This window comes from Bos mutus, chromosome 11 (assembly GCF_027580195.1).
Source record: "Bos mutus isolate GX-2022 chromosome 11, NWIPB_WYAK_1.1, whole genome shotgun sequence".
In the NCBI taxonomy this organism is placed as follows: domain Eukaryota; kingdom Metazoa; phylum Chordata; class Mammalia; order Artiodactyla; family Bovidae; genus Bos; species Bos mutus.
The window spans coordinates 8,551,253-8,577,755 of NC_091627.1; the positions used below are offsets into that span (position 1 = coordinate 8,551,253).

At 45.2% G+C, this 26,503-nt stretch overlaps 1 protein-coding gene across 2 annotated transcripts in view; it reads right to left on the reverse strand.

Moving 5' to 3' along the window:
* Positions 1-26,503, reverse strand: part of STXBP1 (syntaxin binding protein 1) — a 67,862-nt gene that overhangs the window by 17,834 nt on the left and 23,525 nt on the right. For both annotated transcript variants that reach the window (XM_070378951.1, XM_070378952.1), the window contains exons 2-13: positions 18,603-18,652; positions 16,564-16,645; positions 13,577-13,653; positions 12,545-12,623; positions 11,240-11,343; positions 9,132-9,280; positions 7,279-7,363; positions 6,368-6,498; positions 4,750-4,857; positions 3,418-3,478; positions 2,023-2,088; positions 963-1,043 (exon numbers count right to left, since the gene is read on the reverse strand). In XM_070378951.1, the coding sequence (XP_070235052.1) occupies positions 963-1,043; positions 2,023-2,088; positions 3,418-3,478; positions 4,750-4,857; positions 6,368-6,498; positions 7,279-7,363; positions 9,132-9,280; positions 11,240-11,343; positions 12,545-12,623; positions 13,577-13,653; positions 16,564-16,645; positions 18,603-18,652 (1,073 nt within the window). The remainder of the gene's footprint in view (positions 1-962; positions 1,044-2,022; positions 2,089-3,417; positions 3,479-4,749; positions 4,858-6,367; positions 6,499-7,278; positions 7,364-9,131; positions 9,281-11,239; positions 11,344-12,544; positions 12,624-13,576; positions 13,654-16,563; positions 16,646-18,602; positions 18,653-26,503) is intronic.

Sequence of the window (26,503 nt, forward strand, 5' to 3'; positions counted from 1 at the left end):
ACTGACCCTAATACTCCCTCAAAGTCAAATTGAATGTTACTAGTTCAACAAATACCTCTGGGCACTTCTGAAAAAATGTAGACTTCCCAGGGAGAATCTCAACTGCATTTGTACCGGTCCAGGGATAACCTGTCTTCTGGAGAGTCATGTTCTGATGGTGAGGACGCCTTGTGTTTGCAGAGATCCCTGTGAAACTGATGGATTTCAGCAGGACCACTGAGAGAGTCCACGAATCACAGCTCATCTTAGGAACCTAACCCCAGCCTGTCACATCAAACCAGGGGATTTAGATCTTAGCCTCACACTGAGAACATGAGTTGTTTTTTCTGTGAAAAGAGACCCTTTGGCTGAGGTTTCACATCATGGGATTCCCCCCTTCCCTTAGACGTGGACCCTGGATGAGAATTATCACACATGAGGAATGCAGCGCCAGGATTAGCGATTCCACACGACACTCCTGGAAAATGTGGCAGTTTTGTTATATCCCTTCACAGAGGAAAAGAAAAACAAGCACATCAAACGAATCAGTGACAGGGACAGAACCCTGATGGTAACTGTGATCAGGGAGGCCGTGGGCGGATTTCTGTCCTTCGGCTACACTGCCCGCTTTCGGCCTCTAGGTCTCCAAGCTGGTGCGGCCACAGCAGGAGGAAAGGACACTCAAGAGTTAATATCCAGCCAGCTCTGTCAGTGCAGGGCTCAGTGCACCACATAAGTCTCTTCTGCTATTTCAGGGAGCATCTGCAAAGTCAGACATGCAAACCCCAAACGGCACGGCATTCCGGACCACTCTAGTCCCTACCATTGAGAGGAACTGCACTGGCTCCAGAGTTGAAACAACAGGATCTAGCAGGCTTTCCCATTTCTATTTCCTATGATTCTGCGGGATGTTCAAGGTAAGACGTTAACATTCAGCTGGGCAAGTAAACCAGCCTGGCAGAAGGAGAAGGAAAGGGCCCTACCTGTTCCACCCGGCAGAGCTTATCCACAGTGCCTTGGTAATGCTTCATACAGTCCTCGGCGAGGTGCAGGTGGGTCGAATACTAGGACAAAATAGAGAGTGTGTGGTCAGGGAATCTCTCACTGACTCACGCAGCATTTGCTGAGTAGCTGCTAAGTATGAACACGGTGCTAGGTGCCTAGGAGTCCCCAGCCTCATAAAGGAGATGAAATATGCGTTCAAGTAGAGAACTGTGTGTCGGGCAGAGGGACAGAAACACCTACAAGAGTCAAGAGGAAGGAGAAATCCTTTAAGGGGGCAGGGTGGTGTGACAGTTTCACTGTGTCCACAAATCCTGTGATACTCCTCCCTCCAGCAGGTGGCGCTCAATACCCCTCTCCTTAGGGCTGGATTTAGTGACCACTCGGGCAGTGAGTGAGGAACACACAGGCAGAAGAGCACTGCGTGACTCCCAGATCACCGTGACCTCCTCTGAGCCCAATCTTGCAGGCCCATGGGGTAAGGAATTGGAAGGATACAGAGAGAAAAAAGTCTTAGGAAATAAACTTTCTTTCCCCAACTTTCATTTTTTTTTCTAATAAAAATTGAAGATGGGGGCCTCCCTGGTGGCTCAGTGGTCAAGAATCCACCTGCCAATGTAGGAGACTCAGGTTCACTCCGTGGTCTGGGAAGATTCCACATGCCGTGGAGCAACTAAGCCTGTGAGTCACAACTACCGAGCCTGCGTGCCGCAACTACTGAAGCCCACACACCCTGGAGCCCGTCCTCTGCAGCAGAAGCCACCACAATGAGAAGTCGACACACTGCAGCTAGAGAGGAGCTCCCGCTCGCCACACAGCAACAAAGACCCAGCACAGCCAGAAATAAATTACATTTTTAAAAACTGCAGATGACTAAAAACTTGTGGATTTCCATCAATCCGTGAGTGTCACGGGGCTTTGAGGAGTCTTTGCAGCTGTTTATATTCATAATAAAATGGATCATTTTGGATCATCATACCTTGCTCTCTGGCCGCAAAGAGTCTGGCGCGATTGAGCGACTGAGGAGCAGTAACAACATACCTTGCTGAGCTCTTTCTGGTACTGGGGCATCTTCTTCAGCATCTGGGACAGGTCCCGCATGGTGGTCTGTGGGGAGAGGGAAGCACATCGTCTCACTCCGATGGCCCTGAGCTAAGAGGGTGGCCGGGGGGTGGGCCCAGCACAGGACAGCAGCTAGCACCGGACTCCTGAGCACATGTTCTGTAACCCCCCCAAATGCACCAGTTAAACACAAGATCATGTGTGTTTAGATTTCCACGTCTCTGGCTCAAAAAATTACTGATCCAAATACTGTGACTATCTTATAGGTGGGGAACAGACCTCAAAGTCTAGCAATTATGTTTTATTTATTGGACCATAAAGTAACTGAGGGCACAGTTCTTGCCAGGAGAGAGCAATTTTTCATCTCTACACTGCTTTTCTGCATACTCGGCTCAAGCAGTCATGGCATCAATTCCCATTTCATCTCTGCAGAAAGGCCGGAGTTGTGCAGACAGGTAGGAAGCAGTGAAAAGGTGAGAGAAGGCTGGAATCTCACCCTGGCAGGTGGAAGGGGTCTGCTGACTTTCCAACTGGGTGACTGACCTAATCCCATTCATGTACTCAGTAAAAAATTATTGAATGACTACTACACACCAGGCACTTTTAGGTCCTAGAGATACAAGGACAAAAACAAACAGAAAAGAATTTTTGCTCTCATGGAGCTCACACACAGCAGAGGAGTCATTATAACGGAGTGGGTTAGCACTTCTGGAGGGGCTCACAAGTGAGGGTGCACAGAGCAGGGGCACCTCCCATTGTCAGGGAAGACAATGCCTGAGCCAAAGGACAGGGACCGCATAAGGCAAGGCTGGGGAAGGAGCTCAGGCATGGCTTCAGCCATGGTGGGTGGCAAGGAGGAGGGCGGCAGAGATGAGAGTCCGTGGGGCCCGATGACCTGGGTGCTGTTAAGGCGTGTCCACGGTGGGGCTTGATTCTACTGGGATCGGGAAATCACTAAATGATCCTAGGCCAGGGAGCAGCACAATTAGAGCGGCGTTTCCAAGAGGAATAAACACCTCTGATAACCAGCAGGGAGAAGGAGAGGCCCAGGTGAATTGGGCTATGAATTCTGTTGCTACCACAAGCTAAAAAAGGTTTTAGCAAGTTCTTCTGGCTTAATGTGTATTGTGATCCAGAGCAGTAAATGTTAATCCTCAGAGTAACAAAAAGAAGCTCTTTATAAATATTAGAAGATGTGGGTTCCAGGTCTCAATCTTGAATACAAAAAGAAGACCAAATAGTAAGAGATGAAGAGAGGACCAGGAACCCCTCTGAGCCCCCAGTTCACCAGTCCTATACTGAGGTGTCCTCCTCACCCCTAGAGAGAAAGCAGGGATGAACCCAAAGGGCACTGGGGTATGGATATGGGTTTACCTTCTCACCAGTATTCATTCTCTTGCTGGAAGAAAAATCCTTCAGAGAACGGGTGACTTCCCTGGAAGAGAGAAGGAGGCAGCTAAGCTTCAATGTGGCACCAAGTGCCTCTGTATCGGGGTCCCCAGCCTCCGGGATCTAATGCCTGATGATCTGAGCTGGAGCTGATGTAGTAACAATAGAGATAAAGTGCACAGTAAATGTAACGCACTTGAATCATCCCCAAACCATCTCCTGACTCTGCATCCGTGGAAAAACTGTTTTCCATGAAACTGGTCTCTGATGCCAAAATGGTTGGGGACCACTGCCTATAAAGAGTCACACAACATCCTTCCTTTAGGACTATGCAGTGACTTTTCCTGCCCTTAGGTATAGATTTCAAGTGATTTTCTAAGAGGCGAGAGAGATATGCCATTTTCTTAATACTCTAAACCAGGGGTCTCCAGAGTTGGGTGTACAAGACAATTTGTGAACAGAAAAGAAAATGTTAGGACATCTATGTATATAATTTTACTTCATCCTTTTCAAATTTATGTTTTTGTATATGCTATCAAATATACACATTAGTACAATAAAGCATATATTGAATGTATAAATAAAATAAGATAACTGCAAATGTGAAGTAACGTTTTTCTAAAGTTGAATGATCCTCCAAGGTTTGGAGAATACTTTTCTAAGCAACTATCCCAGGCTATTAGTATTTTCTCACTGTTCCTTGTGAACTTCCTGTGGATATTATCAACTCAGTGTAGCAGAATGTGTCCTTCTGCAAAAGCAAACTTGTTATCTACAGTTTAACAGCCTAATAGAAACTTTCCAGAGTTAGAAACATTTTGAAACATTTTCAGAGCAAGGTACTCCCTTCTGTATAGAGATTAGTATATGCATTGACTCTTGCTGAGAATAAGTTTAGGTATGACAACAAGGAGGAAGGAGACATACCAGCTATATATTTAAAAACAAAAACCCTAAATTGTATGTAGTAGATCTTTCAATGGAACAAACTGGCTTCAAGTGTTTAGTGTTTATAAAGCATCTTGAAATGAGAAAACGCTTTCTATAAATGCTTTCTAAAAACCTTAAAAGTAACCCTAACACGGAAAGGGTTTTCTAAATTCATGAGATTGGTATAGCCTGAGCTCAGATATCAGAAGGGATTCATCATCACTGGTTAGAAGGTAGGTGACTTAGCAGAAGCAAGGGACTCCTGCCTGCACTGGTGAGCTCTGCCCAAGAAGCCCAGAGAACGCACACTGGCGCCCAGCACCCGCGCCCCGCCGTGTCGGTGGGGTGAGCCCTGGGGCCCGGGGCAGGCGCAGGGCAGGCTCTTACTGGGACACCTCCGCGATGTGCTTGTGGCGCAGCGCTATCCAGAGGTCGTCGTCCTCGTCCAGGAGCACCTCCTTCACCCGCGCCTCCCCGATGCCGCTCGTCTCGTACCTGGACAGGAGACGTCCCACACAGTTCACCCAATCCCCTGGTTTATAACAGACCGACGCTCACACGAACGACTGCACAGCAAGCCCTCCGATCATCTGAGGTGCCGCTGTCTGCGTCAGGTCTGTGGCATCTAATGAGGCTGGTGGTTTCCTTTTTTTTTTTTTTTGCCACATCACACATCTTGTGGGATCTTAGTTCCCTGACCAGGGTTGAACCCAGGCCCTCATCAGAGGCATGGACTCCTAACCACTGGACCACCAGGGAATTCCCAAGGCTACCAATTTCTAGGGCAGGAAGAGACCTAAAGGTCTGATCAAAGTCAACTGACTTGAAGTTCTGTTTTAAAACCCTCAGGGTCAGTTGGTAAGTGCTCCACTGGAGCCACCTGGCTCAGGTGTGCAGTCAGGTTATAGGTGGTTTTGGAGGCACTTGGAAAGGAAAGGCGGGGATCACACTTGTTCCTGGGATGGCCTGGGACACCATCCTTAATGTGTGGGACTGAAATAGCCTTTGGCAGCTGCCTGCAACAGGCCCTCAGCAAACTGTCACAAGTACAACCGTGAACATCTAAGGGAAATCGAGAATTACAGATACCAAAGGGGGAAAGCTGAGATTCAGTCATATCTTTAGAATCTTCATTTTGAAACCACTATCTTTATGGTTGAGGTTATAAAATCAATGACACGAGAACAATGTAGTCTGTTCCCATAAAAAGAAAACTATGTTTTTAGAGACTGAGTTTCTGATGACTGCTACCAAGAAAACTGTTTACAATGAAGTAAAGTGCAAATAAAACTCAGTAATACGGGACTTCCCTGGCAGTACAATGGTTAAGACGCTGTGCTTCCGAAGCCAGGGATGTGGGTTCAATTATTGGTTGGGGAACTAAGATCCCACATGCCACATGGTGTGGCCAAAAATAAATAAATTAATAAATTAATTTTAAAAAATTTGGTAAGAAACTCCTACTGGTATATTTTATCATCATATTTCATGGTCTGTAGTTAAGAAGTTTTAACTCTGAGTAAGGTACGCTCTTACACAAGTCAACAATATTAACACATCCAAACCGGCTGTGAAGTGAAGTGACATGAGCTATGAACTAAACATTTCAAGTTCTTGTTCCCCAAAACAGGCAGAGGTTTCTAGCTGATGGTGCAGTTGCACTTTGGGACTCGAAAAAAAGCATGCAGGCTTATTAGTGAGACTGTATGGGGACTTCCCTGGTGGTCTAGTGGTTAAGGGTCTGCCTTCCAGTGCAGGAGATGTGGGTCAGATCTCTGGTCAGGGTACTAACATTTCACACGCCCCAGGGCAACCAGGCCTGAAAGCCCATTCACCACAACTAGTGAAAGCCTGCCGGCCACAACTAAGACCCAATGCAGCCAAAACCAAATTAAAAAAAAAGACTGTATGAATGTACCTGCTTTTCCTAGGATTAACGACATCTGTGTCCTTAAATTAGAGGTGTGTCTGGTTCATTTGCAAAGTTGCAGTCACGTGTACTTACTTGTATACGTCATTTTCAATAGGCAGCAGGTCGTAACTCATAGCCTGAAAAGTCAGCTCATGCAGGACGGGGGAGCTGGGGTCGAAACCACGGTCCAGGATCAGGAGCTGGGAGCGTGCCTTGTCCGGGCCCTGGAAGGAAGGACACCGGGGAGGGTTTCATGAACCGCCCCATACAACTCCCGCTTCTCTGACTAGCACAGCTAGCCCTCCCGGGAAACGTGGCGGCAGGATGTGAACTCTGACCCAGAAAGCACTCAGTCCATCTACTGCTGGACAAGGAGGCCAGCACACGCCATGTGAGAATCCAGTGTCTGTTTCACGGGAATAGGGTCCTTTGACACAGATCCAAAATGCAGGGTGCAAAGTGAGTTTACGAAGCAGAGCACCACCTGGGTTCCGCTATCAAAAGGGGGACCCATCACCCAACCCAGCCAGCCTGGGACAGAGCGGGTTCCCAGAACCTGGGGCTATCAGTGTGTAAGTCACGATAGTGATGGGCTAGTTCTGAGATGCATGTGATAAAATTGCACAGAACTGCACACACACACACACACACACACAAGCACACGTAAAAACTAGTGAAATCTGAGTAAGGTCCAGAGATGTACAACATCATTCTTCTGGTTTCAACTCTGTTCCATTGAGGGGATTCCCATGACACAGGGCTTTCAGTGCTAACACCGGAGAAGTCCTAGTGAACAGAAATAAGCTAGTCGCTCGGCTCCACTGAACAGAACCTGTACCACCTGCCTGTACCTGGCTTGGGCGTTTGCTTCACTGGAGCTCAGTATGCACAAACAGGGGCGCTCATGCACACCCAGTGAGCAAAGGAAGCCAGCTGTGCCCAGGCTGCCCCATGGACACTGTGGTCCCTCGGCAAGAGAACCACACGGGCCAGGTCAGACTTACCTCCCCCATCGTCGGGTCATCGGCTTTGTAGGCGTCGAGCTTGTCCTGGATTAGCTGAGCCAGCAAAGCGTTGTCCTTGTATTCCCTGACAAGGGAGGAGGGACGGAGGGTGAGCCACCCTGTCCCAACGGATGGCACTGTCTGCCCTCAGGGAGGAAGGCAGGACAGTGCGGGAGGGTCAAGGGAGAGATGAGCTTCATCTGTATTATTCTTTTACAAGAAAATATAACTCAGATTACATGTACGGTTAAAAAGGAAAAAACAAAATACTTAGCTCAGTGCCTGGAATGTAAATGATTTTCTAGTTTCTTAAAAAAAAAACAAAAACAAAACCATCCAAGTGGAAACAGAGGGGGGTCTTCCCAAGCAGCTCCAGTTAAAACAGCCACACTTCAGCAGAGTGTGGACACAGCCACGTGTCCTTTCCCCACCGTCAGGCTATCTCAGCCTGACCTACTCGATCTTCACTTCCCTTAGTTCAAATTCCCTTGGACCCTGTTTTGTTTTGTTGGAAGTGACATTTCCGCTGGCAGAGCTATAAGATGCAAGTTGAGAACCTCTGGACCTTCCCTCTTGGCTGAGCCTCCAGCACCTCCTAAGTTCCTCTGGGTGATGTTCGTCATGTGGCTGCTGCCCGCCACCTGGCCGCTCTTAGTGCAGAAGCAGCTCCACCCCCAGTCCCATCCTCCCAACAAGTGAGCTCCCAGCCCTCGTTTTTTAACTTCTGCCAGGCGTCTGTCGGTGAGGACCCTAGTGGGGGGAGGGTTGTCCTACGGGTGCCCATCCCCAGGGACAAGAGGTGATGAGGCGCCTTGGCACTTCCCGATCAGGCCCTCCACTGCTCTGGCAGCATCCCGCCTTCTGGTTGCTTCTCCTTGCATGACTGTGACCCCTGCACTCCCACGCCTCTGTGTTCACTCCCTCAGAGGCTGCCCAATGACAACCACTGAAGGGCATGACCCCAAACCTGGCACCCGAGGCCTCCAGAAATGGTTTTCCCGTGCCCTGCTGCCTGCACGTATGCAGGGTGAGACTGCCAGCCCTTCTCAAACTTCCCCTTTCTTTTCCAGGGTCATGCTTCCACTCATCCCAACTGTCCACACAAAATGCCCCCAGCTCCTCATCGGTCTACTGAAATCCCGACCTGTCCTTGGCTCAGATGCCGCCTCTGCTCTGAAGCCAGGCTTGCTCCTCTCTGGATGCCCAGGCCCGTGGCCTGCACTGCCCCAAGGCACTGGTCCCGCAGGCCTACGCTGCAGGTGTGCACAGCTCGGATGTACATTATGCCAGTACACATCCTACCTGCCCGCCTGGGTCAGGGGCTTCCAAGGGCAGAGGCTGTGTCTTCAGGTTAAGCCCCCCAACCTAGCACTTAGCACACAGCAGGTAAATGACGAGTGAATGACTCGATCAAATCTGAGGACTGTGTCCTTTGGAGAATTATTCTCCTTGTATTTTATCTTACCCTGAAATGTCTTTTTCAAAGAGTGTATTTGTTTTTTTTTTTTTTTTTGAGTGTATTTGTTTTAAGGCAGATTCTTTACCATCTGAGTCACCAGGGAAGACCCTTTTTAAGGTTAGAAAGAGATAAAAAACTGAAGGAAATCTGGCTTACAGTTACATGGGGGTTTGTGCTTGGTTATATAACTGAATATATGTATTCCATGCCCTTTTCTGCATGTATTAGTATAGTTCACATTAAAAATTTAGAAAATAACAAAAACATTGGAAAATAGTCAATGTGAGATGCTCAGATCTTGACCCTCTGGAGACAACTGCCAGAAAATGGGAAGGCCAGAGGAAGTTCCTCACTTGGGGGGGGTCACCGAAGGCAGCCTGGGGTGCAGCCTTACCCCCGGTACCGCACGGCTGGGTACTCCTTCAGGGTGGCGCACAGAGTTGCGATCTGCTCCGCCAGGCGCTCCAGGATAGGATTCTTCATCTGAGCCTTGTGGGGACTGTAGAAGCTTTGGAAAGAGTCAGCAGAGTCCAAGGAATACACCTGAAAAAGGGGAAATATATATATGTATATACACAACGACAGAGGAGCCTGGCGTGCTGCAGTTCATGGGGTCGCAAAGAGCTGGATATGACGCAGCGACTGAACAACAACAACATATATATATGTATATATATAAAAACATATATATATATATATTTCCAGAATGGTGTTCCCTCCAAGCCTTGTAGTGAGGCTACAGAACAAGTGTTCATTTATTCTACAAATACAGCTGGGCATCTGCTGGGTGCCAGGCCTTGTGTACTGGGAACTGCTGGTGGCCAAACCATTACTGTCCTCAGGAGCATGCAGTCTTGCAGGAGAAGGCAGATGAGTAAACAGTGAACAAAATGAAAAGTAAATCTTATGGTATGTGGGAAATGGTTAAGTGTATGAGAACAGAAGAAGCAGAGAAAGAACGCCCGACGGCTGGACAGGGAGGACAGGAGGCCTCCTTGAGGAGGGGACATTTGAGTGAGGGCTTGAAGGAGGTGCAGTTTCTTCCCAGGGGGCTCCCTGAGGAGGGGCTGGTCAAGCCAAGGCCCTGAGGCAGGCATGCCTGTGTCTGATGACTGATGAGGAGCCCGAGAGAGAGCAGGGGAGGGGTCTTGTCAGACCACACCGGCCATCCATTGTAAGTTTAAATAAAAGAGAGACAAGCTAGAAATTGTGCTGTGACTGTGGCAAACAAAGGAGCTTTGTGTGGATTTAATAATTTCCTATCCTCAAAGTAGTTCTTAGTATTTTTCTCTTTTATCCTTTTTGGAAGGTTTTGGAGGTTTAAAATTTCCTCTTAAACCAGCAGGCTACCAGCCATCAGTATTCTCTCAGAAGAATCTCTTGATGTGAACTACCCTCATCTTGAAAACCCGAGGTTAAAAAAAAAAAAAATTATCACTTTTCATGGCTACCCACTCCAGTATTCTTGTCTGGGAAATCTCACGGACAGAGGAGCCTGGTGGACTAGTCCATGGGGTCATTAAGAGTTGGGCACAATTTAGCAACTAAACAAAAAAATATGTGCACATGTGACATACAATAAACCAAACATAAAAAGACAAAAACAGATGAAATACAATATGGTTAAATATGCTCAAGTTGTATTTTGTTCAATCCAGGTGGTGACAGGGCTCACTGAGAGGAAAAAAAAATTCCTGCCCTTGGCTGAGAATAGGCTTTAGGCCAAGTGAGAAGGGAAGGAGACTGTCTTTTGAAAATATTCACACTTTATTTTTTTCCATGTCTTCTTATCTAAGAATTCGTCACTCTCTGGCATCTATTATTAGAAGCTGATCCATAAAGCCCTGATATGCCACAACCATCTCTTACCTCTACAAAATGCACAGAAGTTGTGCTATTTTTTGCTTTTTGACGAGGAGGAGGCATTTTAATAAATCTTGAAATACTATGGCATAAATTTTGTACATTCTCTCACAATCAGCTTCACTTTTACTGGTTTAACGACTTTTTTTTTCCCCAAGGGGAGCAGTTTCAGCACGTGAAGCGTTAACAGCGGCTCGTGACGAAGGCTACCATCTGTTCCTCAACACGTGACAACTGAGGTTATCTCTACATAAAAACAGCCTCCTTTGCAGCAGATGGGTGTTGTCTGATCCCTTCCCCTCCTCTCCTCCCAGCTCCTTCTGGACTGGCTGCTTTTTACTTATTCAAGGAGTCAGCCAATAGGCGTGAACACTGAGCGAGGATGAAATGAACACCAAGAAGGACATTATGGCTGCAAAAAGTCCGAAATAACTGGAGAGTAAGAGTGAAGCATCGTGGGCAGACCCTCTAAGGACGACTGTTTCCATTACATACACATCCACTCATAAGACATCATTGAGTAATTCCTTCCCCAACTCTCTTTACTGCACCCCTGCCCCACCCTCTCTGACTTGGCTGGAGTTCCTGAGAGAATAACCAGGATGCAGGCATTCTCTGCCCGTCTCCTCGCAGGCTCACCTGGGATTCATATGGGAGAAATGCAATGTTGATTTCCGTCAGAGTCTTGATGACTTTGGCTGCTCGAGATTTTACCAGCTCGTTAAACAGGGCATCTGGACAAGCTGCCAGGATGACAAAGACGGTAGGGTTTCCTGTCCGCTTGCTGGTTCGTTTCAACATTTGCACACGTCTGGTGAATTCTTTATTATTAGGATTTTTAAAAGGCAAATAGGAAGTCCATCCCATCCTACAACCTACAGCCTCTAGGGTATAAAAGGAATACAAAACCACCTAGGAGGCCCTCCATGTAGAACAAAGAAACAACTGGCAATAAAGACTGAGATATTGAGAGCTGATTTAAAAACCCACTTTCCGATATTAAGGAGAGGAAGAAAAAGAACCAGGAGAGGTCTAGAGGGGATCAGGAAAAGGTCTATAACATAAACGAACACCCCACACGTGAGATACTTAGGAAAAATCAAAAAAGAAAGATGAAATCATTGGGCAATGTGATGCAGACACTTCCGCAGGCCTTCTAAGGAACTCAGCTGCACAGGAGACCCACTTGGTGGGGGAACCACAGTTTCTCATGACTCTCCTGGGCCAAACAAACAGCTTCAGGTCCCTAGAAACGTGTTACTGGTTTATTATTACTAATGCCATCTACCTGCTTCCTTTGCCACCCATCTTCAGAGCGTATAAAACTGTTCTCTGCAAGACCCTTTTCCCATTTTCTCAACGGTGAGTTTTGTGGGGTTTTCACCAGAGAGAACATGGGGTGAACTGTTATTTTCACGCACTCAAGCTGTCCAGCCCTATTCATCTCTCTTTGTCGTTAACAAAGACTGACCAAGATGCTCCTGCGCTAGGTACCATGCACAAAACCTTCAAAAAGCAAGAAAATGGATCCTAGGACAATGATAAATTCTACCTAATACAAACACCACCAGGTCAGACTGTCTTTGTATCAACAGTTGAAAAGTAGGTGGAAATGCAATGCAGTTTATAGCGATGTCTGGAAGGCTATCCTGTGAGCACCAAGGCTGGCACTGGGAAATTCTTCTTGGCATTAAACACGCTAGCCCTTAGAAGAGGGGCTTTTTTTTTTAATCAGGAAGGACTGCATGACCTAGTAGGTTTTGTATTTGTAGGCGTTTGTTTTTCTCTCTTACACAATTTGTCTTTTGAAGAGAAAATGAAAGATCAGGACAAATGTGGGAACAATTCATTTCTTTGCTATCGGCCTGACTTGGTTTGGGGTCAGTCTGGCTGTGCAGGAATGCTAGCCTAAAAGGCCGGGTGGCAGGTGACAGCCATACTCACAGTCAGTGAAGAAGACATGTGCAGCCCGGTACTTGGCGGTTGGCGGGTCCTTAAAGTCACTGATGAGAGAGTGGACGGACTGTGGAGAGGGAAAAAGGGAACTGACTCCGATTCTAGGAGCAAATGGGACCCACATCTGAACAGAGTCAAACCCACGCTGGTTTCGTGCTGCATGCACAAGACAGCAAGGGATTTCTGATTATAATTCAACTCATGTTCAGCCGTAACTGAGTTCTGAGGACGTGAGGATTATCTCAGAGTTTACACTAACAAAAGCCTCTCTAGCTCATTCCAGAATGACAGCAGCCGTTCTCTGCAGCCACCATAACTTGGGTTCCTAAGAAGAGACCCACAAAAGAGCAAAGTGCTCAGAAATCTGCTAGGAGACTCATTGCGATGGAGTCCTGGCAATTTAGTTGCATCTGCAGAAACTCACACATAAGCCAGTTTTTTCTTTTTTTTAATGAAATGAAAACTGGGGGGAATTTACATAGATCAGCTAAGACAGCTAGCAACCAAGAGCAAGGAGGTGGGCATTGTTTAGATGCTGATTTGAACCAACCACCCAAAATGGTAAGACAAGTAAATCTAAACTCTACTGGATATTGATAAAATAAATCTGGGAATTTCCTGGCGGTCCAGTGGTTAGGACTCAGTGCTTCAACCACAGGGGGCCCAGATTAGGGAACTAAAGTCCTGCAAACCATGACGGTGCAGCACCCCCCAAAAAAGACAGAAAGAAAGGAGAAAAGAAATCTGAAAGTGTAAAATACCCAAGTTCTGGAGGTGGATCACTAGATAACGTGATCTCCTACCTAGAAAGGAGTAAATGACGTTGGCCCGGCCTGGCTTTCTACAGCAAGCTTAATGCACTCTTCATTATTCACCAGCCCCCTCCTTCCCTGCTTGTGGATTGCACGATTAAACAGAGCAGTGTGTTAAATGCCTGCTTAACCCAGAAATGTCAGACACGGTGCCACACAGACACCAAGCCAGCACGTGTTTGACCTCAGCTCTCCTGGGAGGGTTTACCTTCTCAGAGGGAGTGATGAGATACACAGCCTCCAGGCTGGGGAGCGGCTCTCTGCGCTTGTTGATGTCTTCCACAACTAGACAACAAAACAGCAGCCCGCGATGAATAAGAGAACAGCACTGGTGATCATGAAACTAGAAGCCACAGAGAGAGGCCACCTTCCGGCTGGCGCGACAAAAATCAACAGAGTAGGGAGGAGACTCAACGCCCCTTCCTCAGAGTGACCACATTTCTGTGTCTCACCACGCTCAAGGTGGTAGAAAACCCAAAACCTCATCACATGAAACCCCTCCCACTTCCCATTTCAGTTCAAGGAAATTCCTCGATCTGTTCTGATTGAAAATGGAAACTGCTATCTCATTCTGTCAAGAACAGACTTTTGCCTCTTCCTTCAGGTTTTTTTTCCCTCATCTGTCCTAGATAATCCCAGTTCCTTTAGAATTTCCATGTTGGGTTTGTTTTTCAACAATTGGATCGTTTTATCATTTTCCTCTATCAGATGAAGACATTCCAAACATACTCTCTGGATTAAGACTATTTCTGTCAATAGTTCAAAAACTAAACAGCAAATTCTGCTTGAAGCAAACCATGGGTGTCTGATTTGCTGGTTTCTTTTACAGAATGTCAGCGAGGGGAAAGACAACCTTCTGGGAAAGGGATCATCTCACTAGTCACCTGATAAAGCTCAGGACGCATCCTCTATGCTACACTGTCCTCTGGTCCAGAGCCAGCAGGAAATCTAATGGTGCTCTTCTTCCTATGAAGGTGATGTCAGCAAATAAAAGTATCCCTTTAAAAGTATCCCTGTAACACTTACAAAGACTTTTCACCCTGGATAATATTCAAATTAAATACCAAAATTTCTCAACCATATGTGTTATCAGGGGTTATAGATTTTCTTTTAATTTGTTTTTTAATTGGAGGAAAATTACTTTACAGTGTGTGTTTGTTTCTGCTGTATAACAAGGCTCATAGATTTTTGAATTTCATATGCCAGTAATACCTCCCCCCAAATATTTTAGGGGGGTGGTCAACACAGGCTTGCAAAATTTTAAATTTTGCCAAGTAAGGACATTTAAAAAAAAACAAAACTTCTGTGATAGGGAAGAGTATGTGTGTAGGAGGGGAGAGGTGAACCCTTATCTACTACAGGATAATGTCTAACATGATGAATCCAAAGATGATCGTATAAGCATTTACTTAGAAATACCAAAAGATAACCAGAAGAAAAAGCAGAGGGGCTGCCTCTGGGGTGAGGCACCCTGGGGGATAGGGGAGGAGGAGGGAGAGCAGGGCGGTGCTTTCTTCCTTTCTAGAAGCTCATAAGCTACATTTGGCTTTTTTCCTATATTTGCATTTTTTGCTTTGATAAAGAAAAAAAAAGTTTTAGAAGTTCAATGAAGAAAATAACTTTGCAAGCTCAAAACAGGGGCAAGCCAGGTCTTGGACCACTGAATGACAAAAAGTCACACCAAAAATTCCATACTCCCATTTACAGGACTATGGCTTTTGGTGACAGATAAACTAGATTTGGAAATGTGTCTTTATTTTTTTGTTTTCTTTTCTTTTTTTTTTTTTTTTTTGTAGAAATGTGTTTTTAAAAATAAAGGAGTCACATCCCAGGTGTGGTGGTAGCCCACATATTGTTTTATATATATATATAGATAGATAGATAGATAGGTATCTATCGACCGGAGCTGCATTGTAAGAGATATGTTTCACTCAACGTTTTTTAGGAGGAAAACAAAGGTTAACTTCCTTGTTTGAAATAATACCTCAAAATAGATTGCTTTTCTATCAGTGCTGTTTCATAGATTAAAATACATGATCTCTCCTGAAAGGAGCCCCAGGTAAGACCTGAGCTGCTCACAAATGTGAAAAAGAGCTTGGGACGGAAGCCAGGAGGGCTGCATCCTAGTCTCAGGTATGGTGCTGCCCAGGGACCTTGAGCAGGGGATTTATCTTATTTCAAAAGCCTATTATTGTGAAATTCTAACACACACTCCAAAGGGTGGATTAAACATAAATATACACATAATTGCACAAGCACCACCCCATCAGGAAGCAGAACACATCAGCGCTGCAGAAGTGCCCCCCCTTTTCCCCCTTCCCTCATCATCCACACCTCTCCTTTCCCCTCAAATAGAACCACCATGGTGACACGAATGGCGATCACTTCTCTTACAGTTAAGACTCACTTATCCCTACATTTCAAAGCAGTATGGCTTAGCTCTGCCTGTTTTAGGATATTACGTAAATTAAAGCACATTGTTAAGGACTCTTTCATATCATGTTTCTTTTGCTCAACACTGTTTATCAGATTCATTCCCATTTTGGAATGAGCGAGTAGGTAATACTCATTCCTTTTCTTCGCTATGTAACATTCTCTTGTGTGACTGTCCCACGATTTACTGTACCATTCTACTCCTCATGGACCTTTTGGTTGTGCCCACTTTGGGGCTACTATGAGCAATGACCTGTGAGCCTCCTGGGCACACATGCCTGAGTTGTCTAGAACACACATTTAACCGCAGACATGCTGGCTTACAGGACCTGCATGCCTCAACTCTCCTAGATACCTCCCAGGTTTTTGAAAGTAGCTGTACCAACTCATCATATCAGAGTTCCCTTTCTCCTATATCCTATCACTTGGCATTATCGTAGTGTAAACACTCCAATCTGAATACAGAGCAGTATCTCACTCTGATTTTAACTGCATTCCCCTGACCACTAACGAAGGTGGGCAAGTTTTCATGTATTTACTGGCCATTTGGATTTCATCCTTTGCTAGGTGCCACTTTTTTCCCGTTGGCTGGCCTGCCTTTTTTCTTAACTGAGCCTTCCTTTTGGCATCCTTTCACAGATACCTAACGGGCACCTAACACTGGATTGGAACCTAGGGATTTGGTGATGAACAAGAAAGCCTGGGGTCTAAAGTCAAGCAAGACAATAACGAACAGGGAGGAGAACACCCTACAACACTCACTTGTTATCCCCTCGGTCATGATGTCCGTCATCTTACAGCAGGAGGAGAGCATCCTCATGCTCAGCTGGTCCACCACCAGCACCTGGAAGCAAAGGGAACAGTTCACACCTAGAAGCAAAGGAAACAGTTCACACTGGAAGCAAAGGGAACAGTTCACACCCGGAAGCAAAGGGAATGGTTCACACCTAGAAGCAAAGGGAATAGTTCACACCCGGAAGCAAAGGGAACAGTTCACACCTAGAAGCAAAGGAAACAGTTCACACTGGAAGCAAAGGGAACAGTTCACACCCGGAAGCAAAGGGAACGGTTCACACCTAGAAGCAAAGGGAATAGTTCACACTGGAAGCAAAGGGAACAGTTCACACCTAGATGCAAAGGGAACAGTTCATAACCTGGAGGGCACCTGCTGTGACGCTTGCCTCCCCACAGCGGACCACATCAGACTTCAGGTAGAGCCCAGAAACAGAATTCTGAGTAATCGAGGTTTCCTAGGGGCCAGAAGTTTGCCAAGATACACGCTAACCTTTATTTCCCTACCAAACCTAAGCTTCTAGAAGAGTCTGCTCTCACTAACATGACTTGATTTTTCAAACTTAAAAAAATTAAAGTTTTTTGATGACAAAGAAAATAATTACTCATAAAAATGCAAAAGAAAAAGAAAAAACTTTCATACGCGGCATCCACACTCAGAGCAATCCAGACTTTTTCAGTGCATAAACTTTCTCTTTAGGGGAGAATGAACACTTGTGCCACCCTGATGGATAGAAGGCGAGGTCTCTGTTGCAGACATCATCGGGATGGACTGGCACATGTGCTGTCCAGGAGTAAACTCTACCTCAGTCTAGAAAAGAAGGATAGGAACATGCCATCCTGGTTGAAAAGCATTATACCTGCAGCTCTTCAGCAACCCTTTCCCATCTCCATCTGACCCACAGTGGAGAGAGGAAGCTAAAATAAGGTTATTTTCTCTTCTCCTTCAAAGATATAAAGCCAGGCAACAGGAGCTAGAAAAATGTGGGCCCCAAAGCATTTTGCTGTAGCACGAGGACCAATCAGGTTTCATTTCATGAGGCAGCTTCCCCAAGATTAGTTTAAAATTTTCATATCCACACGTCTGTTACTGACGGGAAGGGTGAGAGAGAAAGGCAGGCAGAAAGAGTTCCCACCTACTGACCTCCCATCCTGGGTGTGAAGATGGACGCTCTAGCTAAAACATGATCTCATGTTTATGAGGTTATGTTTATGAGGTTAGGGTAAGACTTTAAAAGCTTCCTGGTGCCAAGCTGTTCCAAGGCCCAATGAACTTGAGGCTCCAGACTGCAGAAAAACTCGGGGGCAAGAATGGTTAGCCCTTCGACAACACACGCAGAAGTTCGAGTGTGCCCTCCTGGTCACTCCAATGCCTAGTCCCAGATGATCAGAGGGACCTTCAAACTCTGACTTCCTGGATGGAGGACAGCACGATTCTGACTTGTATCATCCACTCCCAGGACTGAGGTCATAATCAGTTAGATTGACTTAAATATTTGTTTCAGGTACACAACAGTTTCCAGCATTGCTCTCAATGTTAAATGAACAAACAAGCTGACTTGGTTTGTCTTGTGTAGCTACAGACAGACAGGAATAGGCCAGATGAGGGCTTTTCAGACCGTTGCATGGGCTCCAGGAGAGGCTTTAGGGCCACCGGAGGGGCAAGAAGGGTCCCCTCCTGTCTCCCATAGCAAGTAGAATAATTCCACCCTCTGCTTTAATCAATGGGTTCCAGGTAAGATCCTGTTTGAATTAAAGGGTTCCACTGCTAGAATGCCCCACCAGGTGGTCTTAAAGATAAGCTTCCTGATCCAGAGATTTCCTAACCAGGATCATATACATAGAAGGCACAGCAGATTACCTTTTGAAAGTTCAGAAGCTTTTTTGTATTCTCTGGATGCAGCAAAGGTCCTCATTTCTCCCCTGCATGCCTCTCCCCAATGCCACCCCATTCGTATTCTTCCCCATGAACTCACCTTCAAGGTCATTCATTGTGCTCTTCCACTTACCTTCCATTCTCCCTTCTTTTTCACCTTCTTTATCACATCATGCATGATCTCTAAAAAGGAGAAAAAAAGGAAGGAAGCAGGGAGGGAAGACAGGAGGGAGGGAGGGAAGGAAGGAGGAGAAAAAATTTAATGTAATTTCAAGGACTTCCAACCCCTGCCTATGAGACAAGGTCATCTTCCCTCCATAGACCTTGTTCTCCTGGGTCATGCAATTCAACCAATCTGTCTACTGGGCCATAATCAATCCACCATAAAGACAGTTCTCTTCCTGTGTCCTCGATTCACTGGTTCTCAGATTTTCTGGTCTCAGGACCCCTTTACATTCTTAAAAATTGAGGACCCCACAGAGTGTTTGTGTATATGCATAAATATCTATTGACATTTGCTGTATCAGAAGTTAAACTGAGAAATTTTAAAACATGTATTAATTCAATTACAATAACAAACCCATTCTATGGCAACATAGTTGCATGCCATTAAAATGCTATATATATTTTCCATAATAAAACAATTTACTGAGGATACTGGCATTGTGGTACATTTTTGCAACACTTCTCAATGTCTGTTTTCATAGAAGACAGCTGGGTTCTCCTAGCTGCTTCTGCAATTTATGAAATATATAGCATTTGGGAAACTCCACTGTGTGTTTGCAACAGAATAAGAGCAAAGAGGCAGATAACATTTTAGCATTATTATGAAGGTAGTTTTGACCTCAAATTCCTGAAGGGTCTAGTGTTTCAGAATCACGCTTTAAGATGAATGAGTAAAATTCTGTGACAATGCCCAGGCCACATAAGCTACCTGCCTAAGCTCCAAAAACAGGTGTGAAGAGCAGTTGTGATATCCTTCCAGTTCTAAGCACATCTTTGGGATGCTCTCAAATCCCGAAACAACATTTTTGTAAGCCACAGTTTCTGTAATGCCATACCACACCCAAGTCTACCTGGCCATGGAAGATTCACAGGAAACAGCGCTTTGCTACTCTTTTCAAACCCAGATCACTCACAGGCCTAGAAGGAGTCAGAGGCTAAGAACTGTCATTAGCAACTGTGCTTCAAACATTTAGCTCATTCTCCAAAGCATGATAGTCCCCTAACTCTGCTTCTACCTCCAGTTATCTGATATGTCATAAAAGTATTCTAAAAATTTTCAGAGCTTTTTACTTGATTATAAAAACCCACATAATTATTGCAGTAAACTTGGAAAACACAGAAAAGTATAAAGAGGAAAACACCAGTTTTCCTTTTTTTCCAGTTATTCCTTGCATGCTATAAAAAAATCAAAAAGAAAAATTATTTGTAATCTTGCCAACCTGAAATGCATAACTGACAGTTTCCTACTCTCTTTTCCCATGAACTTTTACACAGCTGATAACATGCTGTATATATAATCTCATATTATGCTTTTTTTCTCATTACAAAAACTCATTTCTCCATGTTAATAAAAATGCTTCCTAGGATCTTAAATGCCTGCATAGTACTCCCTAATCTAGCCAACAATTTCTCAACAGTCATTCAGATTATTTCCCATGGTTCAGTGTGGTGAAAAACTGGGAACAAATATATCCAATAAGCCAGGGGTTACGTTAATTAGGTTACATTTGTGCAATGGATACTATGTGCCTACTAGAAATAATGATCTGGAAAATACACACTCCTTTACTCAGTATCACTGTTTACTGGTCCCTGGACCCAGCACCAGGGATGAACAGCAGCAGACACGTCTCCTTTGGAGTTTACAGGCTAGTGGCAGAAGCAGGCAAGACAGAAGGGCGATCGCAGCTTCTCCTCACAAATGCTCTGAGCCAAACAGATAAGGGCAGCAGTAGAAAAGAAAAATCCTAGTGTGGGGAGCTACCTTTAAGAGGGGGTCATACAAATGTATGGATACCAAGGAGGAAAGCTGGGGATGGGATGAATTGGGAGATTGGGACCCACATATATATATACTATTGACACTATGTATGAAAAAGATAACCATTGAGAACCTAAAAAAGAGAGAGAGAGATACAGGAGGGATCAGGATTAAAAAACAAACAAAAAAAAACCCAGGGGGAAAAAAGGCGGGGGTGGGGGTGGTGTGTGTGGTACTTCCCTGGCTGTCTAGTGGTTAGGATTCCATGCTCCCACTGCAGGGGGTGCAGGTTTGACTCCTGGTTGGGGAATGAAGATCCTGCACGACAAGGCAAAAAAAAAAGGGGGAGGGTGGGGTCCTGCTTGGCCTCTTTGAGGTAGACCCCAGTCCCTCAGAAGGAGCAGGGGGAGGCACAAAGGCTGGAGGTGGAAAAAGGAAAAAGATGTTGACAGCTTCTTGGAACTAAAGCTGGTAGGAGCTGAGGCTGGAGGCCAGATCATGCGGGACCTTGACGGGAGTCTGATTTTCTCTGAAGGGCACTGGAAAGCCACGGAGGGCAGGGACGTCACCTGCTGTATTGCGGGAGATGAGACTGGAGCGGGGGCGGGGCGAGAACTGAAGCAAGAGTACAGTCGGGACACCTTCCCAAGGGCCCATCCATGGCTGCTGGCAGTGGAGATGAGGAGGATTGATGTGGACCATTTTTAAAGCCTTTATTGAATTCGTTACAACATTGCTTCCATTTTATGTCTTTGGTTTTTTGGATGCGAGACAAGTGGGATCTTAGCTCCCAGACCAGGGATGGAACCCACAACCCCTGCATTGGGAGGTGAAGTCTTAACCACTGGGCCACCAGGCAACTCCCAAGAAGTGGGTGAATTTCCTTTTATTTGGAGGTAAAGCCAATAGGGCTTGCTGCTGAATTGGGTGTATGGGAAAATAAAGATAAGAAACACAAAACTCCTAGCTTTTTCATTTAAATAAAGAAATTTACGTAGACACAAAATATTTAGAGGGAGAAGAGAATTGATCTATTGGAGAATACGCAAAGTCCTTTTTTGACTAAAGACTGAGATGACTAAGATGTCTGAGGTGGAGATACAAGGTAGGGGAAGCTTGAAAGATTGACCTTTAGCCACAGTTTAAAATCTGGGTGTTATTAGCAATTAATGGTATGAGGAAAGGTTGGAGAAAGTCCCAAACTCTTGGCCTTTCCTGGGAGCTCAGTGGTGAAGAATCTACCTGCCGATGCAGGAGATTTGGGTTCAATCCCTGGGTCAGGAGAAGGAAATGGCAACCCATTCCCATACTCTTGTCAGGGGTTGCAGAGTCGGACATGACTTAGTGACTAAACATCACCAACAATAAATATGCTGAGCTTTTGATAAATTCTACTGAATTATTTTCCAAAAGCACAATTTACGCTCTCATCAGTGCTCTGACTGGCTCTCCAAAATAATGTACTATTAATAACTGATAAAACATATCTTGAGTTTTGTTTACAAATGTAACAGTGGAAGACGGTATTATTACACTATCTTTTTTGTATTAATAGGGTTTTTTTGTTTTCCTGCTACACAAAATTAATTTAAATTCAAGTCACCTTTTGATAGGTGAAGGCAGAGATATAATCAGAAAATCAGAACAAGGATCACAAGCCCTAAAGACTGAGAATACACTCTGGGTTCAAGTCTTCTTGCCTGGTGATTCCTGTTCTGAAATTCTCAGGGCCTGTATTTGTTGTATTGTTGTCAGTCAGTTCTAATCCTGCCCTACATTTTTCTAATCCAATACCAAAAAGGAAACAAGGATTAGAGCCCATTTTAGCATTAAGAATCAAGTAGGTTGGGCTACTTCCTCACAAATAATCCCTGGCAATCACATTTCATCTCCCTTAGAAGTCCTCTTTGTGTGGAGAGAAACAATAAAGCTGGTCCAGCCAGAGGGTCCTATTTCTGCATTCCAAACCACGTGATTTCCAGGCAAACTGTCTGCTTCACCACCACCTGGCCTGAGCATTTGGCACAGAAGACACCAGGGCAGTATTCTTGGCTGGGAAATCCCATGGACAGAGGAGCCTGACGGGCTACAGTTCATGTGGTAGCAAAGAGTCAGACATGACTTAGTGATTAAATAACCTCAACGCTAGAGCAGCTTTAACTTCTGCATAATTGTGAGAATCATGGCCCTAGTTACTCCTTGAAGAAAAGCTATGACCAACCTAGACAGCATATTAAAAAGCAGACACATTACTTTGCCAACAAAGGTCCATCTAGTCAAAGCTATGGTTTTTCCAGTAGTCATGTATGGATGTGAGAGTTGGACTATAAAGAAAGCTGAGCACCGAAGAACTGATGCTTTTGAAGTGTGGTGTTGGAGAAGACTCTAGAGAGTCTCTTGGACTACAAGGAGATCCAACCAGTCCATCCTAAAGACTCATTGGAAGGACTGATGCTGAAGCTGAAGCTCCAATACTTTGCCCACCTGATTCGAAGAGCCAGCCCATTAGAAAAGACCCTGATGCTGGGAATGATGGAAGGCAGGAGGAGAAGGGGATGACAGAGGATGAGGTGGTTGGATGGCATCACCGATGCAATGGACATGAGTTTGAGCAAGCTTCAGGAGACGGTGAAGGACAGGGAAGCCTGTTGTGCTGCAGTCCATGGGGTCACAAAGAGTCGGACATGACTGAGTGACTGAACAACAAGGCTAGTTACTCAGGCAGACGTCACTCCCACCCTCATGACCAAGAAAAAAATGCCTAAAGCAGCCATGTGCTATGCTGTGCTTAGTCACTTAGTCACGTCTGACTCTCTGTGACCCCATGGACTGCAGCCTGCCAGGCTCCTCTATGGGGATTCTCCAGGGAAGAATACTGGAGTGGGTTGCCATGCCCTACTCCAGGGGATCTCTCCAACCCAGGTCTCCCTCATTGTGGGCAGATTCTTTACCAGCTGAGCCACCAGGGAAGCCCAAGAATACTGGAGTGGGTAGCCTTATCCTTGTCCAGTGGATCTTCTTGACCCAGGAATCAAACTGGGGTCCCCTCTGCATTCCAGGTGGATTCTTTACCAGCTGAGCTATCAGGCAAGCCCAAAGCAGCCATACTCCAATGCAAATTAATTTTAAAAAAAGAAAGAGAAAATGCCAAGGGAAGCACTAAAATTAGACAGACCAGGGAAACTCCAGGTTCAGGCATTTGTTAGCTGTGGACCTTGAGCAAGTATAAAATTTTTTTAGATTTCAGCTTTCTCATCTACAAAATTATAATACTCTAATGACCTGTTGTGAGGGTTAACGAGACAATATGCCTGGGAAGGTATCTGGCAGGTCTGAGGCACAGAACAAAAGGCATCACGTCACCATAAAAATATGTTATTTATACAGACAATAAAATAAGAAAATTATAACATTTCACTTCCACCAATCAAGGTTTTTAATATAAAAATCCTATAAAAATAAATATATATTTAAAATATAGTTTAAAATAATCACCAAAATATTTAGATATCAAACTCTTCATGTATTTCAGCAGAAACTTCTAAACTTCCTTGACCCACAATAAACATGTGAATATGCTTTGGAATAATGGCACCAATATATATAAATCTTAAATGCTAATATAAAATTGAACAGAAGAAGCCTTATACCACTTCTAAGGAAAGAGACGGTGACCTCTGCTTATCCAGGAAGAGATGCATTAATGCTGAAGCACAAGTCAGAGGCCCCAGACAGTAAGATATATCATGTCACAACAGGGACACTGGGCTGAATTTGGAAGCTGCCATTACTTAACACTGTTCTGAGAATTCCCTTAGACAAGAAAACAAAACAAGGTAAGAAGGACACAGAGTTATCTGCCTGCAGAAATCATGGGAATCAACTAAAAAACTAGTAGAAACATTAAAACCTTTAGGAAGGTTGTTGTTGTTTAGTTGCTAAGTTGTGTCCGACTTTTTGCAACCCTATGAACTGTAGCCCACCAGGCTCCTCTGTCCATGGGATTTCCCAGGCAAGAATACTGGAGTGGGTTGCCATTTCCTACTCCAGGGGATGTTCCTGACCCAAGGACTGAAACCAGATGTCCTGCATTGGCAGGCGGATTCTTTACCACAGAGCCACCAGATAGGTCGCAGATACAAAATAAACACATAAAAACCAAGAGGGCTTGCACGTGGCAACAATAACCAGACTCCAGGAAGGCAGCTCCACTGTTTCCTAGCGCACATGGGCTGGGAATCCACGCCCTGTCAAGTCTACTCCACCTGCTGCCGGTAATTCTGCTCTCAAGCAACAGCAAGTCTGTTCCTCTTTCCCCGACGGCACTTCAGATATCTAAGGACGGCAACCAAGACTCTCCAACTGTCTTGCTCTGGGCTGAAGATCCTCCCAGCTAAACAAGCGTATCTTCCCAGGTAGACTAAGTTAAGGTTCCACAAAACAGAAAGAAATGGTTCAAATACTTGAAAACAAGCCTTCCTGGTACTCTCAAGTTCCTTCTCTTAGGAAGACCCAGGCACACAGAAACTGTTGGCAACTAACTACAAACCTCTTTAATTTTTAAAAAAAAATATTTACTTGGCTGCGCCAGGTCTTATTTGCAGCATGCAGGTTCTTTAATTACAGCATGTGGGATCTAGTTTCTGGAACAAAGATCGAACCCAGGCCCCCTGCACTGGGAGCATGAAGTCTTAACCACTGGACCATCAGGGAAGTCCCCAAATCTCTCTAATTTTTTGTCTTTATGATGTTTTAAATAACATAGAAGCAGCACATTCTTGATGAAAAATTAACAATAGAGAGATGAATAGCTACAAAGTGACATTCTCCTCCTCACCCCTACTCCTGAGGGGAAACAAACATCCATGGTTTAGGGAATGCTCTTTCAGATCCTTTGCCAGGCACATCCAGGCAAGCACGGGGCTCTAACAAATAAATCCATGGCTCCTTGGCACAGGCCTGGGAGGTAAAACAACTTTCAACGATTCTACTTTTTTGCTGGGTAGGAACACTTCTACTGGAAAGAGTTTTAGAGACCATCTAAGGACAGAGTCATTTTGGGATTGAGATGCTCCTGTGAAACACAGCCATAGGGAGTGGGCAAGGCCACCAACTGGTCACTCCAGAGGGAAGCAGGTCTCTGGATCCCCATCCAAATGCTCTTCCCACTCCACATACTGTCTCAGGGGCCAGCAAGGACTGGACTCCGCACTGGAACCCGGCGTGCTTTTCTTTGTTATACTGCAGTGATCACCCTGACAGAGTAAATCGAACTGACGCAGATGGGTTTTGGAGCCAGATGGTTAAAGTTCACATCCCTGCTGCGCCTCCACTTACTAGACTTGGGACAAGTGACTGAATCTGTGTCACAGTTTCCACATCTATAAAATGGGGATGACCACACATGCCTCATAGAGCTACTGTAAATGATTTGATGTGTGTGAGGCACTTAGTTCAGTCTTAAAATGGTCCTCAGCACTGTCAGCTACCGCCAGCACCATCAGCATCTTTTAAAGGTATCTGACTTTCCTAATAAGGGAGAATCCAGTGATTTCTAATTGGTTTCTTATTGCTTCCCCGTGCAGTTTGTGACACGTCTTCTGTTCTCCAGTTTGTTTCTCTCCATTCAATGATGATGGCTTATTGAACATTTCCAATGTGCCAGACATCATTCCAGGCATTGGAAAAAATCATGATGAACAAGCGAAACAAGATTCCTTCCCGTAAGGTGCTTCCATCTGGTGTGGAGAGGAGAGACAGCCAATACACACAGGAGATAAGATCATTCTAGAGAGTGGTGAGTGCTCGGGGAAATTGTATCTTTTTATAATTTTATTTATTTATTTTTACTTGGCTGTGCTAGGTCTTCATTGCTTTGCTTGGATTTGCTCTAGTTGTGAGTGGGGGCGACTCTTCATTGTGGCGTGTGGGCTTCTCATTGTGGTGGCTTCTCTTGTTGCGGAGAGGCCCTAGGCTCGCAGGCTTCCGTAGCTGCAGCTCGTGGGCTCAGCTCGTGGGCCTTTGTTGCTCCACAGCACGTGGAATCT